The sequence below is a fragment of the Prenolepis imparis genome, unplaced genomic scaffold (assembly GCF_030444845.1).
Source record: "Prenolepis imparis isolate NDT839.2.m4 unplaced genomic scaffold, iyPreImpa1.0 SCAF_14, whole genome shotgun sequence".
NCBI lineage: Eukaryota > Metazoa > Arthropoda > Insecta > Hymenoptera > Formicidae > Prenolepis > Prenolepis imparis.
The window spans coordinates 2710710-2732063 of NW_028141172.1; the positions used below are offsets into that span (position 1 = coordinate 2710710).

General features: G+C 38.4%; 3 protein-coding genes across 6 annotated transcripts; 2 read left to right on the forward strand and 1 right to left on the reverse strand.

The window, feature by feature from the left end:
• Positions 1–103: 103 nt before the first annotated feature.
• Dbct (Dihydrolipoamide branched chain transacylase E2) lies at positions 104–5989 on the forward strand. 3 transcript variants are annotated; one of them, XM_083054452.1, is made up of 5 exons: positions 104–731; positions 1781–1905; positions 2278–2818; positions 3062–3457; positions 3981–5989. In XM_083054452.1, exons 1-5 carry the CDS (start codon positions 693–695, stop codon positions 4215–4217), a joined length of 1338 nt encoding a protein of 445 aa, XP_082910578.1. In that variant the 5' UTR covers positions 104–692; the 3' UTR covers positions 4218–5989. The 3 variants fall into 3 exon arrangements, with proteins under 3 accessions (XP_082910578.1, XP_082910575.1, XP_082910576.1); XM_083054449.1 differs by lacking the exon at positions 104–731 and having other exon boundaries at positions 1682–1905; XM_083054450.1 differs by lacking the exon at positions 104–731 and having other exon boundaries at positions 1804–1979.
• On the reverse strand, positions 4210–15652 carry Lap1 (leucine rich repeat containing protein 7 lap1). 2 transcript variants are annotated; one of them, XM_083054432.1, is made up of 11 exons: positions 15157–15652; positions 14427–14600; positions 14204–14339; positions 13763–14052; positions 12890–13601; positions 12174–12364; positions 11504–11981; positions 10237–11021; positions 9678–9749; positions 9408–9586; positions 4210–4331 (listed from the first exon to the last, which is right to left on the reverse strand). In XM_083054432.1, exons 2-10 carry the CDS (start codon positions 14583–14585, stop codon positions 9410–9412), a joined length of 3000 nt encoding a protein of 999 aa, XP_082910558.1. In that variant the 5' UTR covers positions 14586–14600; positions 15157–15652; the 3' UTR covers positions 4210–4331; positions 9408–9409. The 2 variants fall into 2 exon arrangements, with proteins under 2 accessions (XP_082910558.1, XP_082910560.1); XM_083054434.1 differs by lacking the exon at positions 4210–4331 and adding an exon at positions 14952–15070 and having other exon boundaries at positions 6899–9586.
• A 242-nt stretch (positions 15653–15894) lies between these two features.
• On the forward strand, positions 15895–21235 carry LOC145945439 (RCC1 and BTB domain-containing protein 1-like). The gene is made up of 11 exons (XM_083054448.1): positions 15895–16136; positions 16296–16445; positions 16513–16715; positions 17027–17200; positions 17276–17537; positions 17612–17739; positions 17824–18090; positions 18533–18657; positions 18738–18835; positions 18914–19044; positions 19144–21235. Exons 2-11 carry the CDS (start codon positions 16358–16360, stop codon positions 19282–19284), a joined length of 1617 nt encoding a protein of 538 aa, XP_082910574.1. The 5' UTR covers positions 15895–16136; positions 16296–16357; the 3' UTR covers positions 19285–21235.
• The last annotated feature ends 119 nt before the right edge of the window (positions 21236–21354 follow it).

Sequence of the window (21354 nt, forward strand, 5' to 3'; positions counted from 1 at the left end):
TCTATATCTATATATTTATAATTTTTAAAATAAATATATTTATATAACAAAAAATAATGTTAAGAGGCGAACATAAAATAGAAATTTCCACCTCTCGACGCCTATGGACGATTTCCTTTTCTCCTATATTTCTTTATCTCCTACATTCTTTCTCCTTTATAACATAAGGGGATCTGGAATTGTTATCTGTCTCTATTTATCATTATCATATCCCGAGAAATAGTTCTGGTGCTTCTACCGACGCGTTCACTACTGCAGTAGCCCACAGAATCGTTTCAAAATTTTTTCAGAATTGTTTAGAAACAAAATATCGTTTCAAAAATTAACTATTTTGTATTTTCTTTAATAAGCGTACTATATAAAAATTTGCTCTTTCCATGTCTACGCGCGCCTGCTGCTTCCGTTTCATGGTGATATTAAAAAAAGACTTAGGATCCGATCAAGTTCTTTCAAAATAACTTTACATATATTTGTTTCGTTCATTTTAATCACTAATTGTGGCAATCGAGATCATACGATGTGCTCGAAATGCGTAAGTGAAATGAACGCGCCTTCCGACTCGACGATTGCGTAATTTCCTTTCTTGAATAAACATGCTTTTGTGCGAGTGATAACGCATATATTCGATAGTCAGTATTATACTGTCGCGCGTCTCCTCCTCGAGCGAATTTGACAGCTGAAGAGATCAGCTGATGGCTCTTTCCTGGCGTTTCTTGACGGCCGCGCGACTGGTAAGCTAGTTTAAGTTTGCCAGGTGAAAGATTCTCTTGGGTGAATAAACGAAAGAACGTTCGGCAAAAGCAGTGCCACGTGTCAGCCCGGCACGTCAACAAGTCGACCAGCCACGAGTCGGATTGAACTCTGGCACTAGGCCAACGCAATCACAGTGATCTCTAAATACAACGAGTCGATCGCGTGTGGTCGCGATCGTGAAGTAAATAACAGCGATCGTGAAATAAACAGCGGAATGTATCTGTTGATTGAATCGCGAAAATAGATTCCATTGAGTGTTATTTTTTTTCACGTATAGATGTTTCGATCAATTAATTTTGTTAATTAATTATACACCGGAAATTAATTTTATACGCTGGAAAAGCAAATATATGTTTCTCTAATTAAATTAATTTAACTTATTTTCGTCAAATAAGAAGAGTCCGGTTCCAAATTACTCCAAATTACTCTGTCTTATTAAGAGATAATAATAATATATCAATATGTACAAGAGCGCAGTGAAAATATATTGCTACGAGTAAAATACGTTATCCCTTGTATTTTCGAATCAAAATCGATATCAAAAATGAATTGATAATTTATAAATAATTTAAAACAATTATAATTATTATATATTAATTAATTACATATAATAATATAATAATAATATATATAATATATATAATATATATAATATATATATATTGTTATTTAAAAATGAAAATTAAATTATCAAATTATTTGTGATAATTTATGCAGATCTAATCCGCAAATTATAAATTGAAACTATTTTAATTAATTATATATTGCGTGATATTAGTATATATTATCTTTCTTTTCAATTCTTTGATATTATTCTACTTTAATACTTTTCACCTTATCGCGCAACTTTTGATTCAAGTCATACGCATTTGCCATCCTACAATTCCGCAAAATTCTATAGACTTCCTTTTAAATACTACATTGCTAAATGTCATATACGTATCTTACTCGTAGCGTCGCTCATCACTCAATAAAATTGTTGTTATCATTGTACTCGCCAAGCGACGAAACTTTTCTGTTTGCGCAGGCTGAGAGATCGCGCGGTTCGATATGTCGCTTCTTGTCCACCGGCACGCTTCGTCCCGGCAAAGTGGTACCCTTTCAACTGTCAGACATCGGCGAAGGGATTCGGGACGTCACGGTGAAAGAATGGTACAACTCCGACAGCATCCCGCTCTTTGTTCCTCTCATACATTTGTTCGGATGGCCCCGATGCAGAATACTCTGTGAAATTTAATACAATATATATTTTAAAAATCTTTTATAAGTACAATTTTTTAAATAATTTAATAATTTTAATAATTTTTTTAATAATATAATTTTTAATAATAAATAACATTAATAATAAATTAATAATAAAAATACAATTAATAATATTAATAATATTTAGTAATAATAAATAAAATATAATTTTTTATAATACTAATAATAATAATATTTTTACAGTGTTTTCTATCTCTCTTCTAAATTAGGGCGGAAAATCCTACACGAGGATGTCATTTAACAGCACGCGGAATATTTCAGGTTCGTGAAACCAGGTGACCAAGTGAAACAGTTCGACAAGATCTGCGAGGTGCAGAGTGACAAGGCGTCGGTGGAGATCACGAGTCCCTACGACGGCCTCGTCAAGGTGCTGCACTTCAACGTGGACGACGTCGCCATGGTCGGGACGGCGTTGCTGGACATCGAGATAGAGGACGACTCGAAGGACGCCGCGAAAAATTCGGAAGAAATTAAAGAGGACCAGGCGACTGACGGTTCCGAGAAGAAGAAAAAGGAAGAGACAGATGAGATCGCAGAGGAATCGCAGGATAATTTCGCGGAGAAGGTATTGACGACCCCGGCGGTGAGGAGAATCGCCATGGAGAACAACGTAAAGCTGAAGGACGTAGAAGCGACCGGCAAAGACGGTAGGGTCTTCAAGGAGGACGTGCTGGCTCATCTGCGGAAGATTTCCGCGACTGCGGAAGTCCGAGCGGAAGTTTCTCCGAACATGACGATCAGGAGAATAGTCGGGTTGAAGGGATATTCGAGACACATGTGGAAGACTATGACCAGGTCCCTGGTAAATTATCGAGATGCTAAAAGCACACAAATTTTAAATGCAAGATAAATTTTTGCAACTTTTCTTAAGATGCTATAACTTTTAATTCAATTAATTCTTTTATATCTTCTAGATATAATCTGAATATTTCTAAAATCCACAATTTCCTACAATTTTTTATCTTTTATTTAATTCTACAATTAATAAACTTCCTTCGCTTTGTCTAAAAAGAGAGAGACTTACTTTTTCGCGAATTTCTTGCAGAGTATACCACACTTCGTCTACAGCGACGAGTGTCACGTGGACCGAGTGATGCAGTGTCGAAACGAGGTGAAGAACTCGTTAAAGGATCAGGGTGTCTCCTTGACTTTGATGCCCTTCTTCGTAAAAGCTGCCTCGCGAGCGTTGGAGCGCTGTCCCGAGCTGAACGCCTGGCTGAACGAGGAGGAGCAGACGCTGCGAATCCTGGACAATCACAACATCGGCATCGCCATGGACACCCCGGAGGGCCTGGTGGTGCCCAACATTAAGAACGTGCAAAATCTCAGCGTTCTCGCGATCGCGCGGGAGCTCAACAGGCTCCAGGAACTTGGCAGGACGTCGTCGATACCGCTCGGCGATTTGGCAGACACGACGTTCTCGTTGTCGAACATAGGCGTGGTAAGTTCGTCCGGACAATGACATTCGATCCTTCTGTCAATGCGGGAATTTTTCAGTTTTTTATCAAATGTATGGGTACCTGGGTACCAACCGCGTGTTTTTGACAGACTGCGACAACTTTTTTGTACCATCTATTGGGCATCGAATATTCTTTCTCGTTTCCAAATACAAAGGCCCTTTGTATTTTATTTCGGACAGAGAAAAATTTCAAAAACACATTTTTAACGTTTAAAATTTGCTTCGGAATACCCGTTCATTGACAGAAGGATCAAACTGGAGAAATTATTTCGCCCATCGATCTTCGACGATGCCAAAATTGGAATTTAATTAAATAATCGCGGCCAAAGGGGCTTCATTGTGTAATTTACATAAAAATCATATTTTCAATTGCGATGCAGAGTGAATCCGAATTTTGACCCCGTTAAAAATGACGGAAATAATATATGAATCATCTTACTGGAAGCTGAAAGTTGTCGAGTTGTATCGTGGCAATTTAATTAATTTTAAACCGCATCGATTCCAGATCGGCGGAACATACACGAAGCCGGTGATCCTGTCGCCCCAGGTGATAATCGGCGCTTTCGGGAGGGCGCAGAAGGTTCCGCGATTCGACGATGCGGGAAACGTCATTCCGGTCCACGTCATGTCGATCAGTTGGGCCGCGGATCATCGAGTTCTCGACGGCGTCACCGTGGCGAGGTTCTCCAACTTGTGGAAGCACTACGTGGAAAATCCGACGCATCTGCTGATCAGCTCGTGAGGACGAGGGAGGATTTATTCTCGGAGTCTTGGATGCTTGAAAATTCGGCGAAGCGTTTCTCAGCGATTCTTACAATCATTCTCTTACGACAGGATGTTTAGAATGAAAATATAGCTGAAAATAAAAAAGAAATATTTTTTCACAGATTTATATATGTATAGTTTTTTTTTAAGCACCGAGCGAAAGTGCAATTTTTTTTTGTAATTCTTTCGAAATTCTTCACCAAGTTATTTCAAGATCGCGAAATAATCGCGAGGATTTTTCTCGTATCTCTCTACGCAAATTAACTCGAGAGAGAGATCGCGCGAGTTTGAGAGAATCGAGCGTACTTTTGTAAAAGTATCACGTCACTCGAACGCGATACTTAAGTATTCGATCGGAAGAGAGACTTAAGGAGCGTATCGTGAAACTGAAGCTTTTACGACGGGATGCGACATTGCATATGCAACGATCTGATAGAGGAGGAGGAGGAGTAGTTCTCGTTCTCAACTACTTTTGGCACGAAATGATTAATGTTGTCGGAGAGAGACGAGAGACGTATATATCTTTACGCGAAATAGAGACGAATCGCGTTTTGAATCGCTTTGTACGTAAATATTAATTTATTTATTGCTGCACAACCAACTAGGACTTCTCGTTAAAGATCAGACATCTTCCACTAACATATTCAAAATGCATATAGTAATTGTATATCAGAAGACGACGTCCGGTGGAGAACGCGAGTAATTTTTCTTTGTACATCGATCCGTTTTACAAACTATAAATTATTCAATATATGACAACCATAATTAAACGCACGCTAATGAAGTGGTTGTACCGCGATAGAGATAGAGATAGAGATATTGAGAGAGCGTCGAATCGTTCCCCGGTTCTCAACATGAAAAAGACATTTGCGAAACAATATAATATTATAATTAACATCGTATCGAATTTTCGAGAAATAAATAATAATTAAATAAAAAGAAATATCCGACACGGAAACGAATTCGCCTGGAAATTCATTTAGCGTGTCGAAAAACAGATGTAAAAGTGAAATGAAAGTGAACAGACACCAACGTATCGCAAGCAAAAGGTACAACCACTTGATTGCTTTCGCAAAGTTTGCTTACACACGCACGATTAGTCGCTTATCAGTATATACACTCATGGGTACAACTTGGAATTTCATTCACTCGCGCAAAAATCTTAGATTCGCAATCACTCCGATAACGATAGCGAGCGTAATCGAAGAGGAGGCAGGTTCGAATCGCCATTCGATTTTTATCTCGAGCCTAAACTGTCCGAAAAAAATTATTCTAAACGAAAAAGAAGATTAAAGTCGAAAAGTTCCTCAAAATTTGTTGAAGAATCGAGCTCGATCGCGCTTTCTCTTCGAAAACGCGCCGTAATAAACACGTAATAGGTATCCAAAAGGTAGTCAGTCTGTTTAGTTTAGAGTAGTAGAAAAGAGTACAATATGTGTGCTCGTGGTCCATGAAAGTGGAAACTTCTCCGTCAACGCGAATACATATATATATATGTATATAATATATTAATCTCGCTCCCTTTTGGCGCATACTAAATTCTTTGACGACATTAATCAATTGAAACAGTCAATCTGTGGTTCTTAGAAGTCGAGTAATTTAAAGAAGAGAACGGAGATCAACTTTTCCATCTCTAATCTCTAAATACATCTTTTGTCGCATCAAATCAAATGCAGCGACAAGATTAGGAGAACATTTATAAACAAGAGGAAAACAAGAATAAAAAAAAAAAAAAAAAAAATCGAAAAACGCTTTCAGCGGTAAAATCTGCGATTGGAAGTCCAGATTCGCGTCGCGATGTTAACATTAAATGCAAAAAAAAAATCTGTCGACAAAAATGAAGCCGACGAAAAAAAAGAAATACTAACACGTTATCTGGGTCTGACTAGGTACGAATAATTCTACTGACATTCTCGAATTATAATTCGAACAATACCAAAGGCGGCTTTCCTTCCTTCCTTCCGACCGTAAACTTACCGTAAAATATCTTATACATCGTACGTAACATCGACGAAGAGAACAGAGATACAAATACAGACACTAACTTAATAAACAACGAGTAATTAATCTAACGCGTTCGGCTGCGGACCCTCGACATCTTTCCTTCAAACAGGAGGACTTTATTAATCCTCGAGATTCTCGATTGACATTTCTTTGGCAAACATGACATTTTTTATTACAATCTCTTTAATTAACGATATATTTATTTATTATTATAATCTCTAATTAATGATATTAAATATATATAATGTAGCTCGACATTAATTATATAAATTATGTAATATTATTAATTAGAAAATCAATTATAATTGATAAAATAAAATTTTAAGTAAATTGAAATCGTGTTTGCGTCAAAATGTGTGGAATCGATTCCGGATTTTGCGAAGGAAAGATGTGAAACGTCCGGCAGTCTTACATCACTTTGCATTCACACTGATTTGAATTATAACAATGCGCATAATATATATAATATATATACATATATAAACGCAACATATATATTTATGTAACCGAATAACGATTTGTGCTACCAATTTTCAGTCCTTCACGTTCTTTCATCGCCTTCCTTTTTATCGTGCAAAACTCTCCGTTTATTTTCCCTCGCATTTATATCGATCTACTATATCACGCTCGTGCGATTATTTATCATCAGCCGTCACGGTTGTCTATGGTTCCTTCGAAAACAGGGGAATAAAAACGCGAGCAATTGCCGAAATAATCGCCTAAATTAGTCACGTTTCGAAAGACCCTTCGTACGCGATTGGTCTCGAGATATGAGTATATAGTTCAACAATATTAATGATAGAAATCAAAATAATGCTAGATACACATCAGCCTCGCGTGTGGCCTTATCCTTAAGCACTGGCGCGCTCTTTTCTCTTAAATTTATATACTTATATACATATATAAAATAATGAAAAATTTGCGGATATATATATATTATATATATTTTATAAAATTTATAGACATTATAATGTCGTCGAATATTAACCTAATTATTTATATCTTTCATTATCTTCAATTAGTGTAATAAATACATCTCGTATACTGATTTAAATGCATTAAGATGTAAACGAAACATTCTTTATATCATCTTTAATACGTATTTAATGCAATAACGGAAGGACATATTGGATGCATCCTTCATTTTTGTTATAAAAATATGCGCCAGTGTTGAAGGATCTAAATATGATGGTTTTTCGATCGCTTAAAAGGGTGAATTTTTGAAAGGGGCCAAGTGTAAGAAAGATAGAGAGGGAGAGAGGAGGAAGAAAGAGAGAAATCCATAGTGGATAATCTGCGTCGCGACTGTTGAACGACTTTGGGAAACATTGACACTGAGTATAAATATTATCGATATATAATATAAGTACGGCACATAGAAGAATATTTTTTTTCTCTCCTACCAGACAGGTCGCGACAAGGATCCCACAGACAGAGAGAAGCGTCTTTATTACTAATAATAATCCCGAATGCGTTCAATTATATGGAAACAGTCCGACTCGAGTAGCTACGTTTGTCCCTCGCAAATGGAATAATAATCGAATATATTCGATTTAATTATAATATCGTTATTCTCAACCATCCAACGCCTTAATCAGAACTATTCTCTTGTCTCTTTACAACATCGATCGAATCCATAGAATTTATAGCTTTGCCGTAACGCAATAACAACTACTATAGTCTCAACAACTGATAAAGATCGCTATCACATTCGGATCACGATTAGAAACGATTCGATTACAACGAAAGCCTCGTCGTCTATAGATTCCTTCGAGGAATTCAAAGTCGACTCTCTTTCTTTGAGAAAAGTTTTCTTTCTTTAGTCAATAACGAGAAACGAAAGACGTAACAGGTATTTAATTAATTCTCTTCGCAACGCTTTCGGTCGATTTCCTTCGGTTGACGAAGATGCGAGAAAACCAACTTCAAATCGCGCGAAGAAGTTTCTTTTTTTTCGGCGAAACAGCCTGTGAGAAATCTTTCTAGCGAACACGTTGACGGGGGATAATCGGGAGACCTATTTACAGCTCTGAATTCTGTGGGAACCTCGTCTAGCTTTCCTTCCTTTTCTACAGATATAAATTTGTTTATATATATATGTATATGCATATATACATATATATATGATATATATACTTTTTTCTCAATATATATGTTATGTATATGGATAATAAATAGTACTTTGTTTTCTGGCACATTGTCGGCTCACTCTCGTCGAAGAGAGAAACGCACAGATATAGATATAAATCAACTAGTCTATCAACATCATCGTCCGCACAGACACGTCGTGCGGAGCTAGAGATTTCGGGAAAGACGTTATTGTTCTAGTCGAGGAGGAGCTATGATAACGAATAGATTGCTCGTTTAATCCGCCCGCACAGACACAGAGTGTTGAAAAATAACATACTCTATATAATATTATGTATTCTCGCGGCTCATCATCACACACACCTTTCGCGTCCTGCGTTGAAACGATCCACAGCAGTATCTTAACTCGTTTACAATCTTTTTCGACACAAATATATATATTTATATATTTATGTATATATACAGAGTGTCCTATTTTAATTGATGCACACAAATATCGGAATATTATTGAAAAATCGTCTCAAATATATGTGTATATAGAAAAAATGGTAAGATTTCAAGAGAAATGTTACTGAGACAAGATAATCTTGAATATGCTCGAATCTTATTTGGTCATTTTAACTCTTTCGTAAAACTATAATACTACGTGAAAGAGATATGGTCCCCTCGAAAAGATTGAGGATGATCTTTATTTAATAAAATTTAAAAAAATCACTTGTAAAGAAGCATGTGATACGGATAGTAAATCTTCTTTACTCCCTCAATTTTCTCACCTGCAACATTTTTATACGAATAATTCTGATATTTGCGATTGGATCGATTAAGATGACGGACGCTCTGTATATCTTTCTCGTTTTCTCACAAACGTGACGCGTTCATGTATATATATATATCGCGCGATTTACAGATTTTTTATTAAAGAATATATTTAAATATATGTATATATATATATATGTTAGAGCTATATAAAATGTATTCAGTCTGAAGTTATGTAAAGCGATCGTATGTCATCTAAAAGAATTAGAAAAAGTTTCCCCTTTTTGTTTTTTGTTGTTTTTTGCCTCGAATAACTTACAATCATTGATGGCGACTTATCATCATAGAAACAACAGCACCGGTGGCACGCAAAATGGCGACGGCATTATTGTGATCGGATTTGGTGAAATCGATACCGTCTACCTCCAGAATCTTGTCTCCCGGTCGAAGAGTGCCCTGAGCTGGTCCGTCGGGATTCACCTTCGTCACAATTATTCCCTGCAAAAAGGATATGTTGGAAGATCGATCTTTTAACGCAAAAACGAGGATAAAACTCGATGTTGAAATTAATACGTATGGCTCTACTTACGGTCTCTGCACCCGCTATCCCGCCAGCTATGCTGAAGCCGAGACCTGGATTCTTTTTTACTTGAACAGGCAGCTGCCGAGAAATTTCGAAAATTATTATACATTTAAAATATATTTCTAACTGCAAAGTATAAAATATAATATTATAATATAAATATTATAATATAAAATGTAATATTATAATATAATATATAATATAATATATAATATTATAATATAAATATTATATAAATATGTAAAAAATTATATATTTTTAACTATAGAAAAACTTTTAAAAAACTTGAAAAAATTATTATACATTTAAATAATTTAAAATATATTTTAACTGTAGAATAAAATATAATTATATACATACGTACATAAACTGTAGAAAAAAATATAATTAAAATTAAATACATACATATATAAAAAATTCTTATATACTTTTAACTGCAGAATATAAAATATATAAATATTATAGCTTTCTAATTGTAGAAAAAACTGTTGAAAAATTATTATTTTTAACAGAGAGAAAACTAATTCCTTAATTAATTTTTTAATATTAATAATAGAATACATACCACATTCGCGTTTCTGTGAGGACCGAACATCCATTTGAACTTCGGCTTTCTCTCCGAGCTGGACGTCTCACTCGACGTAGGACTCGCGTGCTCTATGAAGCTCTCGACGTTGCTCGTGTCGCCCTGAGATTTACTACCCGTATTGATACTCGGCGTCTCTCGGCCCGAGCTCGTTTCGCTCTTAGCGACAGCGGGAGACATGACGCTGGATTCGTCGGCGACGCTTCTGCTCGTTTGAACGGGAGTGACGACGTTCGCTAACGAATTGACGTTGTCGCACGAATTGTTATTGGTGAGGTTCCCGTTCTGCAGCTTCCTCGACCGATCGAGCGCTTTCGCCGGCGCCGACAAGGGACTCCGATATTTCTTTCCCGTGATCGGCGACGTGGGGATGCCCGAGTATACCGTATTTAACGCTCTGTTCGTCGCGTCGTATTCCTCCGGAAGACCTTTGATCGAGTTCGTCTCGTTACTCGAGTTTTCCGCATGCTTGGTCTTGAGAACGGGAATTTTGCTCGGTTTCAAGGCCCGATCGTTCTGCTCGCAATCGGCACCGGAATCCAGATTCGGCGTGCAAGTTCGATCGAGAGGATCCGTCCGTCCGTTGTCCATCGACGTGTTCGAATCGACGAGATTCGCCGGTGCTACATATTCCTCGGTCTTTGCCGAGTCCGCGTTCGCGTCGAAGTTCTTCTGTTTCGATACGTCTGGAAACATCCCGGGCGAATTTAGCGACGAGTTGAAAGGTAACGAAGGTGGAGCCAAATGCGGGTCCGCTTCGATCGCTGGAAAGATAAAGATTCGGGTTCAAAACTTCTTTCTGGAGCTTTATTTTAGAATTCACTACACTTCCTTTAACAAGGAAAAAACAAGGAATGTGAAAAGAAAGAATATTATCCCTTCTGTTAATGCATAAATTTTCATCTGTTCATTCAATGTATGAGTTCCCGGGTATTCAACTACGTATTTTCTGCATGTTGCAATTTTTTATAGCAGCTCTGCTAGGCATCGAATATTTTTTCCCATCATATTTTAGGAGATTTTTCGAATATAAAGGCCCTTTTTAGTATTTTTAACATTTATAGTTGCTTTGGATACCCATTCATTGACAGAAGTGTTAAAAAAGTAAAATAAGAATATTAAAATATATTAAAAATATAAAAAAATAAAGAAAAATATTAAAATATTAAAAATATAAAAAAATAAAGAAAAATATTAAAAATATAAAGAATAATTAAAAAATTTGCAAGCTCTAGGGATAACATACGATTATTAAATTGCTGGAAGAGAGCGGCCTTCTTGGAGAAGGCTGCCGCGATGTGATACGGCGGCGGAGCTGGTGGAACGTCGCACGATTTCGGAGCGACGTTCACCCGCGCCGTCTGTTGCTCGCTATATTTGCCGTCCGTCGCGTCGACGGACATCGTCGTCCTGTATGGCTCGATAAACTTGTCGGACTCGACTATCTTCGCCGTGTTCGCCTTGGAGTACTCGTCCGGTTTCCACGTGGAGTTGACGTAGTCGGATACCGTTGGCGTTTTCGCGACGTAATCGGACGTGGGATTGCGGATGTACTTGGCCTCCCGGATATCCGGACTCTTCTCCTTCGCCAGCACCGTCTTGTTCGCCTCGTCGGACGATTCCTCGGATACCGAGTGCTCCGTCGCTCCGGGTTCCACCGGTCTGTTGCTCTTGTTGTAGTTCTTCGCCGTGTTACGATCGGTAGAGGTTGTAGAAGGCGTGTTCTGGAGAAAAGAAGTAGTAAGAATTGACAGCGACAAGATTAAACACAATTCTTATTCCATGCATTCTTTAAATCTATTTTTATATGATGTGACTATACCATACATTACTAACACTGATTTTATAGCTAAACGGTGACTTTATTATGTTCAAAGAAATGTCATGCGCCGTCGTGAAAAAATGAGGCAACTTACTCTTTGATCGTGAATGGACTGATGATGCAGATTACGAGCGTGCCTAGCAAGGTTGCGTAGCTCCTTGGGGTAAGGGGTTGGTGCTCGATGAAGTTGCCTGGGGACTTCGGAATCTACCTCAGCAGCGAAACATATCCTCTTGCCGGTTCCGATGATTGAACTCGAAATCGGTCCTGCGGTCTGCGCCATTTCTATGAACGATTAAAATTATAAATATATTATTAAAGACACGATTAATATTAGAAAAATTATCATGAATAATTTGCTGGATATTCTTCGCATTCCAAGATATTTCTTGATATTTTATACTGATTCCTGGATATATCCCTCTCACCATTTCATTCCTCGTCTTCGTGTTCTTCGCGTTCTTCTTCTTCCACTAGTAGCGTGCACATAAATATATTGCATCTTATCGTTAAATAAAGATACATGTCGAAAAAAGCGTGCATTAGTAAACAGAGGCGAGCGACGAGGCAATTTTGATTAGTTTAAATATAGACACTAACAAGTAAAGCGACACATATGTATATATAAAAAAAGGAAATCAATAATCTTTTTATAAGTTAGTGAAAAGATATTTAAATGAATTTTTCCATCAAGAGCGAAATGTTGTAGAGAATCTGTGCTAATTATAAATAAAGACATTAGGCGAACTTGTGTGTGTTTCCACTCGTTTCAATCTCCTTTACAACAGAAAGAAACCATAGGACACTCACGCTCCAGATCCTGGCGCGGTTTCTGGGGCAGCATAAAGCAGCTCAGCACCATCATGTCCTCTTCGCAGTTGAACTCCTGCTGCAGCGGCACCAACGGTTGACTCTGATTGTCGCTCAGCCACAGCGCCTTCAGGTTGCTCAGATTGAGCATGGAGACCGGTAGAAATTTGATGCAGTTGTTGACGAGATTGAGCACCCGTAACGAGGACAGATGGCCGAGCTCGGGCGGCACTCGAGACAGATTGTTCGATCGCAGGGAGAGCAGGGACAAAGCCGTGCAACTGCCGATCTCGGCCGGCAACGCGCGCAGATAATTATTGTCCGCGTTGAGACAGTGCAGCTTGCGCAGCAAACCTATCGAAGACGGCAAGTACTCGAGAAAGTTCTTAGTGACTATAAGCTCCTCTAAGCTCGACATCTGGCCGATGTCGTTCGGCAGTGCGTTCAATTGATTGTCGTCGATCTTGAGGGTGACGATCGTGCGCAGGTAACACATGGTGTCGGGCAGCTCGTACATCTCGTTCGACGACAGATTCATGATCGCGATGTCGCGCCAGCCGCGAACCTCCATCGGGAGGGCGTGTACCGCGTTCATCGTGCAGTCGAAGTGATTCAAGCGGTACAGCTGCTCGACGTTCGCCGGGACACGCCTGATGTCGTTGCCGTCGATCCACAACTCCGTGAGATTTATGAGATCCCCAACAACTTCAGGCTGTCACAAACAGTATACGCATTACAATTTGAAATTAATATATAATTGTCAGTATTTCATTCTATCATTATTATTTTTTCTCTTAAAGCTTGCTTTGGCCAACTTTGAGATATCTTATAAATATGCTATGAATGAATTGTTGATAGAAATACAGGTCTTACCAGCTCTGTGAAGTCATTGTTGCCGATATCAAGCCTCTGCAAGTTGACAAGACGACTCATACTCTTAGGCAACGTCATCATGTTGTTCTCCCGCAGCTCGAGCGTCCTCAAGGCTGACAGTCGTCCGAAGTTAGCCGGCAGGTATTCTATATACGCGTCGTTTATGTAGAGCTCGCGCAAACCAACGATATGCGTTATAGCGTCCGGGAAACGGTCAAAGGGGTTGACACTGATATCTATAGAGCGAAGACTCTTGCATTCTTTGATACTGTCTGGCAAGTCCTTTATACCTGCAACAAAAGTATACGTGGAATAAAAAAAATAAATAAAAATCTAACGTCGAATCTGAACAAAAATGTGAATTAACACAAGTGTATAAAACTGAGATCTTTTAAATGTGACATTAAATATATAATGACTTATTAATGAAGATGTACTGACTGTTTTTACTGAGGTCCAGGTGTTCTAAGTTGATTAATGACGCTATGGCGGGTGGTAACGTAGTAATCTCATTATCGCTAAGCGAGAGTACTCTCAACTCGTGGCACTGGAACAACGGTCTAGGAAGATCTTTTATCTGAAATAGAATCGTAAAGATAAAAAGAGACATTAGGCGTAATCGCAATTAAAACGTATTCGCCCTCTAATCGATTAAGGTACTCACTCTATTGGCATCGAGATACAACTTTTCCAATGTTCTTTCATAAATGAACACATCGGGTGGTACATCATAGAGATTACAGTGATTCAATTGAAGCTCGCAAATGTCCTCTTCCTGGGTTCTCAGACACGCGGCACACTGCCACCAAGCGCTGCTACCCATTTCATGTGCGTACAGCTACACGGAACGCAATGGCATACATTAATGATATCGCTTACACTATTAACATGATTAATAATTATTAATAATTATATAATTATTGTTATTAATAATTGTTAATTTTTAAATAGAATACATTATGTTATATAATATAAATATACTTTTATTATATTTATTTAATGTATTATATATTAATTAGTATATTTATTTAATATATTATATATTAATTAATATATTTTATTTTTTGAATTGTACTAGATATTCAAATCTACCATTTATCACAGCATTTTAATAAAACCTTAATCTGTCATAATTCTTTAACTAATTGAAATAGGATAACATTTTTCAACATTTTTCACTTAAAATCACCTTCTGAACTGTTTTCTACCAAGTTTTTTACACTCGTTGCAGATCTCACCCTGCATAAGACAGTCACTTTCCATTTTTCATAAAAATCCATAGGATATTTTTTTATAAAAATCTATTTTCTGCGAGCAAGTAGAGAGCGTTATTAATACAACATCGCGATCTTGACATTACAGAGCAATCTGAGAGTGGAGGCTGCCTGTCTTACCTGTGCGGTGCCCTCAGGAACGATCCGAGAGATCGCTCCGCACGCGAGAACGCTCGCCGCCGCCGAGGATCATCCGCGGGGACGAGGGGCCGCCGATCGGCGATCGGGCCGTCGTGAGCGGCCGCTGGGAATCGGCATCGCCGCCGCGCGACCTCGGAGAAACGTCAAGAGATGTTACTGTCGCGGCGGCTCGCGTTGATCCGCTGATCCGGAGGCGCCGCTCCTCTCATGCTCCTCTCCTGTCTCCCTCACTCCGTCATCGTACGTGCGTGCACACGTAGATCCGTGTTGCTCCGAGAAGAAGAGGCTCTCGGACTCTCGTGGGGAAGAGACTGGGATTCTCTCTCTCTCTCTCTCTCTCTCTATCTATTTATCTATCTCTCTTCGGAGAGGTTTCACGTCGGCGTCCGCTGATGGAATCCTCTTCTCCTCGAACTGTCACAAGAGTGCGGGTACACGCGTGAGATATCTTCAGCGATCGACGCCGCGGACAACCGAGGGGCGAGGGGGTCAATTCTTCTTATGTCATGAACTATGAAAAAGAGAGAGAGAGAGAGGAACTGACATATTTGGATGATGGGTTCTGATTGGCTAGAATCTGGATTTCGAATTGTTGGTGATTTTTTAAGGTTTCTTATTGGTTCCGCCATTTTGATTATAGCCGATCGATAGTGTTCAGATTTTTACTTGAGGTTTCCAGTCTTTCGCGTTTTCATACGCACAGAGTCTCCGAGTCAATTCGCGGTTGATCTATATTGACATGTGACATGTATGTATATTCGGGTCTGTCATCAAAACAGACGGAAATCTAACAAAGAATGAAGAGAATCGGATATTTAATAGCGAAAATGTGCGAGAATTGATGAATATATTAAATTATTAAATAGCTGCAGAGAGTCAGAAATAATTATAATTGCTTATAAATTATCAGAATGAAAAGCGAGGTGCGTGGGATAGAATTAATACGTCAAACGTTATCGGTGAGCACAAGAATAATAAAAAATCTGTCAGAAGTCGATAAGATTATGACACTATTTTTATCTCCATGAAAAAAAATACGGAAAAATCGATCTCCGGATTTTCGTAAATTAAATAATAAATCATGTAAAAGAAATCATAAAATCTTTTTTTACGAACAGAGATACTGAAGGAGAGAGACAGAGAGGAACATTTTTGTTTATGAAACCATCTTACATGCAATATGAATTCTCCGGATCTTCGAAACTGGCCAATCTTCAGCTTACTGGAGCCAGAATTCATCTCGCGAGTTCACATGGTGGTGGTTTATGGTAATTGTCATTTTTTTTTTTCCGTATCCCTCTGCATTATTTGACATTTTATTACCTTTCGAAACAGGTAACTTGGGTAATGAGGCTCTAATCGTGACAAAAGACAAGATGGTGTACGGCTTAGGCAACAACATCGCTGGTTGTTTGGGGACCAGTGATGCTCATAGCACTTTGCATCCAAAGAAGATAGAAGTCTTGTGCGACAAAGATATAAAGATGTTTGCCTATGGCAGCGGACCTCACGTTTTGGCACTCACAGAGAAGGGAGAGGTATACTAGAAAATTACATATTTGTTACACTTACATTGAATACAATGTGAGTTATATATAATATAAATTCAATTTACCTATTTACATAGACAAGTTTAAAAGCAAAGCATATAATATTTTTATTATATAAATATTTATATAATATATAATATATAATATTTTATGAACAAAATATTTTATTAGAAAAACATTATGCTTGTCAATATACAGCAATTTTATAAAATATTTGCAACAGTTTTTTAAAGTCAATTAAATATACGTGAGACAACACACACACATCAGTGTCAATGAAATTTTATTATTTTGGAAAGGTATATTCCTGGGGTCACAACGGTTACTGCGAATTAGGAAACGGAACGTGCAATCAAGGCCTCACACCCACTCTAATAAACATGCCCACTCTAGGAGCTGGTTTGAATATGAAGCGCATTGTGAACATTGCGTGTGGGAGCCATCATTCCATCGTTCTCACCGAGGATGGGGAGGTAAGCCATCAAAGTACAATAACAACTACGATGTACCATATTTACAAATTGACGACCAATTTTTGTTTAATCCAGGTGTACGCTTGGGGACAAAATAATTGCGGACAAGTGGGTAGCAGTATCAGCACGAATCAGGGCGCACCGCGACAAGTGAACTCCAATCTGGCCGGGAAGAAGGTCGTCCACATCTCCTGCGGTCAAACCTCCAGCATGGTGGTAACCGACAACGGCGAGGTGTACGGTTGGGGCTACAACGGCGTCGGTCAACTGGGAATAGGCAATTACGTGAACCAGATGACCCCGAGTCGAGTCGGCTCGCTGATAGGCATCGTAATAGGTGATTATCTGGTGGTTCATTCTTTCGGTTTATTCTTTAAGAAAGAGACAATTGACGTTGACTTGGAATTTCAGTCAAGGTGACCTGCGGATACGCGCACACGTTGGCGCTCACGGACGAGGGGAAACTCTACGTCTGGGGCGGGAATAGTTACGGTCAATTAGGCATTAGCAACAAGACAAACGCCTGTAATCCAGTCTTGGTAAGTTTCAGCGGTTGTTATCATAGTAAATAGAAGAAAGGGAGAAAACAAGAAGAATCTTATAATCGATGATTGAATTATCAGGTCTCACACGAAATGGGAAGGGTGTCTGACATCGCCGCCCTGCACTACAATCACATAAGCGTCGCCGTCGGCTTAGGCGGACGAGTCTACATGTGGGGTCACTGTCGCGGACAGAGCATCACGACCCCGACCGCAACTCCGTTTTCTAATATACACGACGCACTCGCGTGCTACGGATCGCCCAGCGTCATGCACAAACCACTGATTCTGCAGGCGAACGAGGACTCGAGCATATTGGAATGTCTGGGAGCTGCGTTCGACGATTCTGTATGTCACTGTTTTCTATCTGTTTATTTTGCATTTGCTTCTTTGCATTTTGCAAATGATGAAAATTAAATTAACAAGAGACTTTAGAAAAAAAAAGAAGGAACAGAATACAGAAAGCATAGCCGAAAGATCCAACAGCTGATATCATCATTTTTCTCATTAATGATATATACATAATATTTCCATTTATTATGTCTGTGTATAAAATTTATTGCACGCGCGCATTTCTTTATTGAATTCTAGTCCAAATAGAGTGACTGATTTGCACACTGTTGTAAAAGAAGAAAAATTTCTTTCTAGATGAAGAAAAAAAGATACATATGTGAAATTGCATATACTTTTTTTCATAGATTTTAATCGATAAATACACGACAAATCTTTTTTAAGCATTAATTTAATATTATATACATTTGTCTCTAACAATTTGTTTTTCCTCCCACAGTCGACAAGTGATCTCACGATACAAGTGAACGGACACTCTATTCACGTCCACAAGGCTATTCTGAAGATCCGTTCTCCATACTTTAGGACCATGTTTCAGCCTAACTGGGCGGAAAACAACCAGAGGTAATCATTTATTTATAAAGAGAATTTCGAGGCGACGTTATTCCCTCCATAAAGAAATCTCTCAAGCTTTATTCCGACAGTATCATCGAGCACGATCAATTTTCCTACGTCGTGTATAAAGCCTTTCTGAAATACCTGTACACCGACATGATCGATCTACCTGCGGAGAAGGCGTTAGGTAAGTAAGCTTGAGTCTTATTAAGTACGTCCCAAGATTCACAAATCACCTCATAATTCAAGCAACACTTTATTACAGAGCTCCTGGATTTGGCTAACGCGTACTGCGAAAACAATCTCAAGAGACATTGCATTCAGATGATAAAGCAAGGGATCACCATATCAAATGCGGCCTATCTGTACAGCGTCGCGATCGAGTACAACGCGAAGGTAATTAATTTTAGAGAGAAAGTTAATTAATTTTGCCATTATAAATTAGCGAGATTAATCGCGATACATTCAAATAAATGGCGGCGTGATTTTTTACAGGAACTCGAGGACTTCTGCTTCAAGTTTGCCTTGAATCACATGACAGCCGTGACGCAGACCGAGAATTTCGCGAAGCTGGACGAGAACACGGTAAAAACCTTTATCATTAAAGCGGCCAAGGCCGGCGCTTTTAGGACGTAATTCGTCTGTCTCTGTCCTAAGGATAATACGTTTCGACGGAAATGGACGGAAATCGCCAAATCTGTCTGTTGCTGCACGAATATTCGCGACGCAATTCCTAAAAGTCGCGTAGGCTGACGGAAGGAGTCGGCGTTTCGGCGACTCGCTTCCTCTCGCATTTAATTCTCTCTTAGCATTTCGTTCGTAAGTAAAAAACAATTTCTTTAACCGTGCAATCTAATCGCATCATCGACAATAAGTCGCGAAAAACAATGCCATTTATCTCACGCGTGATACTCTCGTGAGATCTACTTGGATAAAGAAGGTGATTTTTTTTACAAGGTATAACTCGAGATCTAGATTATTATCTCTCTGCTTGGAACAAAAAAAGAAACGAGACAATTGTTATTCGCCGATGCAATTGAGAACAATCTTATTATTATTGCAATCAACGATGTGTCAAATCTGTCGAGCAATTGCAAAAAACTCGATTTCGTTTATCATTCCTGCGATAATATATAGTCGTCCGATTTTTGCAACGATTTTACAATTATAGATTCTACGTCGATTTTCATCGTGTTTTATTTTTTACCAGATGCGATTTTTGTAAACGTCAACCAGCTGCGCATGTGTCTGAATAATAGAAATAAAATTTTTCAACATCAGCAAAAGAACATCGTGCTGTTATCTGTCACTCTAAATAGTTAATAGTGAGGAGTGAAAAAACAATGGAAACTTGGAGTGGAATTTAAGAATTCGATCTTTGAGAAAGAGAGAGAGATAGACAGACTGACAGACAGACAGAGAGATCTCGCGCTGTCGTTCGTACATCATTTTATTATGATATTCTCAGTATATACAAGCGATAGATTTTGTCGTTCGTATAATACGTACGTATTCTACTTGATTATAATAATCATATGTTTAATATACATACATATATACCTTTTGAAACGGGAACGATCAATGTTTATATATATATATCATATGTCCTGCGACTCGGAGAGATAAATCTCTGATAAATCTGTACATCTATGCAACTTTCATCCCCCTTTTTCTCTCCCCCGGATCCCTTTCGCTTCCGAGATTCCGAGTCGCCGAACAGTCGTGTCTTTAGAGAGATCGTTCTTATTCCAAAAAATCTCGTATATAGAAGTATACACACAAGATATACATATATACGGAGTGTCTATCTTACAGCGAAAAATTATGATTTTTTTAATCCACCGCAAAACGGACGCTCTGTATATATACGTGTCTCTCTCTTTTTTCTTTATTAATTTTATATTTAAATATATTTATATATGTATAAGTAATTATAATTATGTTAAATTAGGTGATCGGTCGCCGCGACCAAGAGAGACTCATCATCCTCGTCGCAACCCAACCGCGTGCAACGGCGAGCGAGAGTCTCGGTTTTTTAAAAGACCTACGAATACTTATTATCGCGGGAGATAGTAGTTCAACATCAGCGTTATTTTTTTTTTTTTTTTGTCATTCGGTTTTGATCAATATATAAAAGCTCTATTTTCCGATCGACAATAATCGAGCAGGCAATTAGATATTAGATATATTTTACGTGAAGCGTTAAAGTCGAATTTTCTTCTTACTTTATTGCGTGACCTACTCGCGAGATAATAATGAATAGATTATTATAATATAAAGTAGATGACAAGAGAGTATATGTGCGTACGTGTGTGTATATATGTGTGTCTGTCTGTGTGTTTTAATGAAATATAAATAGATTGTCGTAAAGTAGATAATAAATTATACTTTTCCTATTATCGAGATATTAGAGGATGTAAAGAGACTTATTATGTCACATTTTTTGCGTTAGTTATTATTTTTTTTCATTTTTTTTTCTCTTTGGCGAAAGGAATTTGCAAGTAAGAGGTATCTTTAAGCGGGCGGTTGCACGCGATGGTTGCACGTCGCTGGATCCGATCCTCGATAAGACGCACCCCCGAGGAGATTCATCCCCTTTCTCTCTGATAAGGAGAGGGGGGAGGCGTCCTATCAAAGCGCGACCGGCCGCCGACAGCTGACAGAAAGACGATTCTTTCTTTTTTCATTAGTTCATTTAGTAGTTAT

Bases quoted from the DNA above. Each gene is read 5' to 3' on its own strand.
- Dbct (XM_083054449.1), top strand. From the start codon at position 1,682: ATGTCATATACGTATCTTACTCGTAGCGTCGCTCATCACTCAATAAAA. The intron at 1,906-2,277 runs GTACAACTCCGA...GGAATATTTCAG, and splicing joins GACGTCACGGTGAAAGAATG to GTTCGTGAAACCAGGTGACC. The intron at 2,819-3,061 runs GTAAATTATCGA...AATTTCTTGCAG, and splicing joins AGACTATGACCAGGTCCCTG to AGTATACCACACTTCGTCTA.
- Lap1 (XM_083054432.1), bottom strand. From the start codon at position 14,585: ATGGGTAGCAGCGCTTGGTGGCAGTGTGCCGCGTGTCTGAGAACCCAG. The intron at 13,602-13,762 runs GTAAGACCTGTA...TGTTTGTGACAG, and splicing joins ACAATGACTTCACAGAGCTG to CCTGAAGTTGTTGGGGATCT. The intron at 11,022-11,503 runs GTATGTTATCCC...TTATCTTTCCAG, and splicing joins CTTCCAGCAATTTAATAATC to CGATCGAAGCGGACCCGCAT.
- LOC145945439 (XM_083054448.1), top strand. From the start codon at position 16,358: ATGAATTCTCCGGATCTTCGAAACTGGCCAATCTTCAGCTTACTGGAG. The intron at 16,446-16,512 runs GTAATTGTCATT...CTTTCGAAACAG, and splicing joins TCACATGGTGGTGGTTTATG to GTAACTTGGGTAATGAGGCT. The intron at 17,740-17,823 runs GTAAGTTTCAGC...TTGAATTATCAG, and splicing joins ACGCCTGTAATCCAGTCTTG to GTCTCACACGAAATGGGAAG.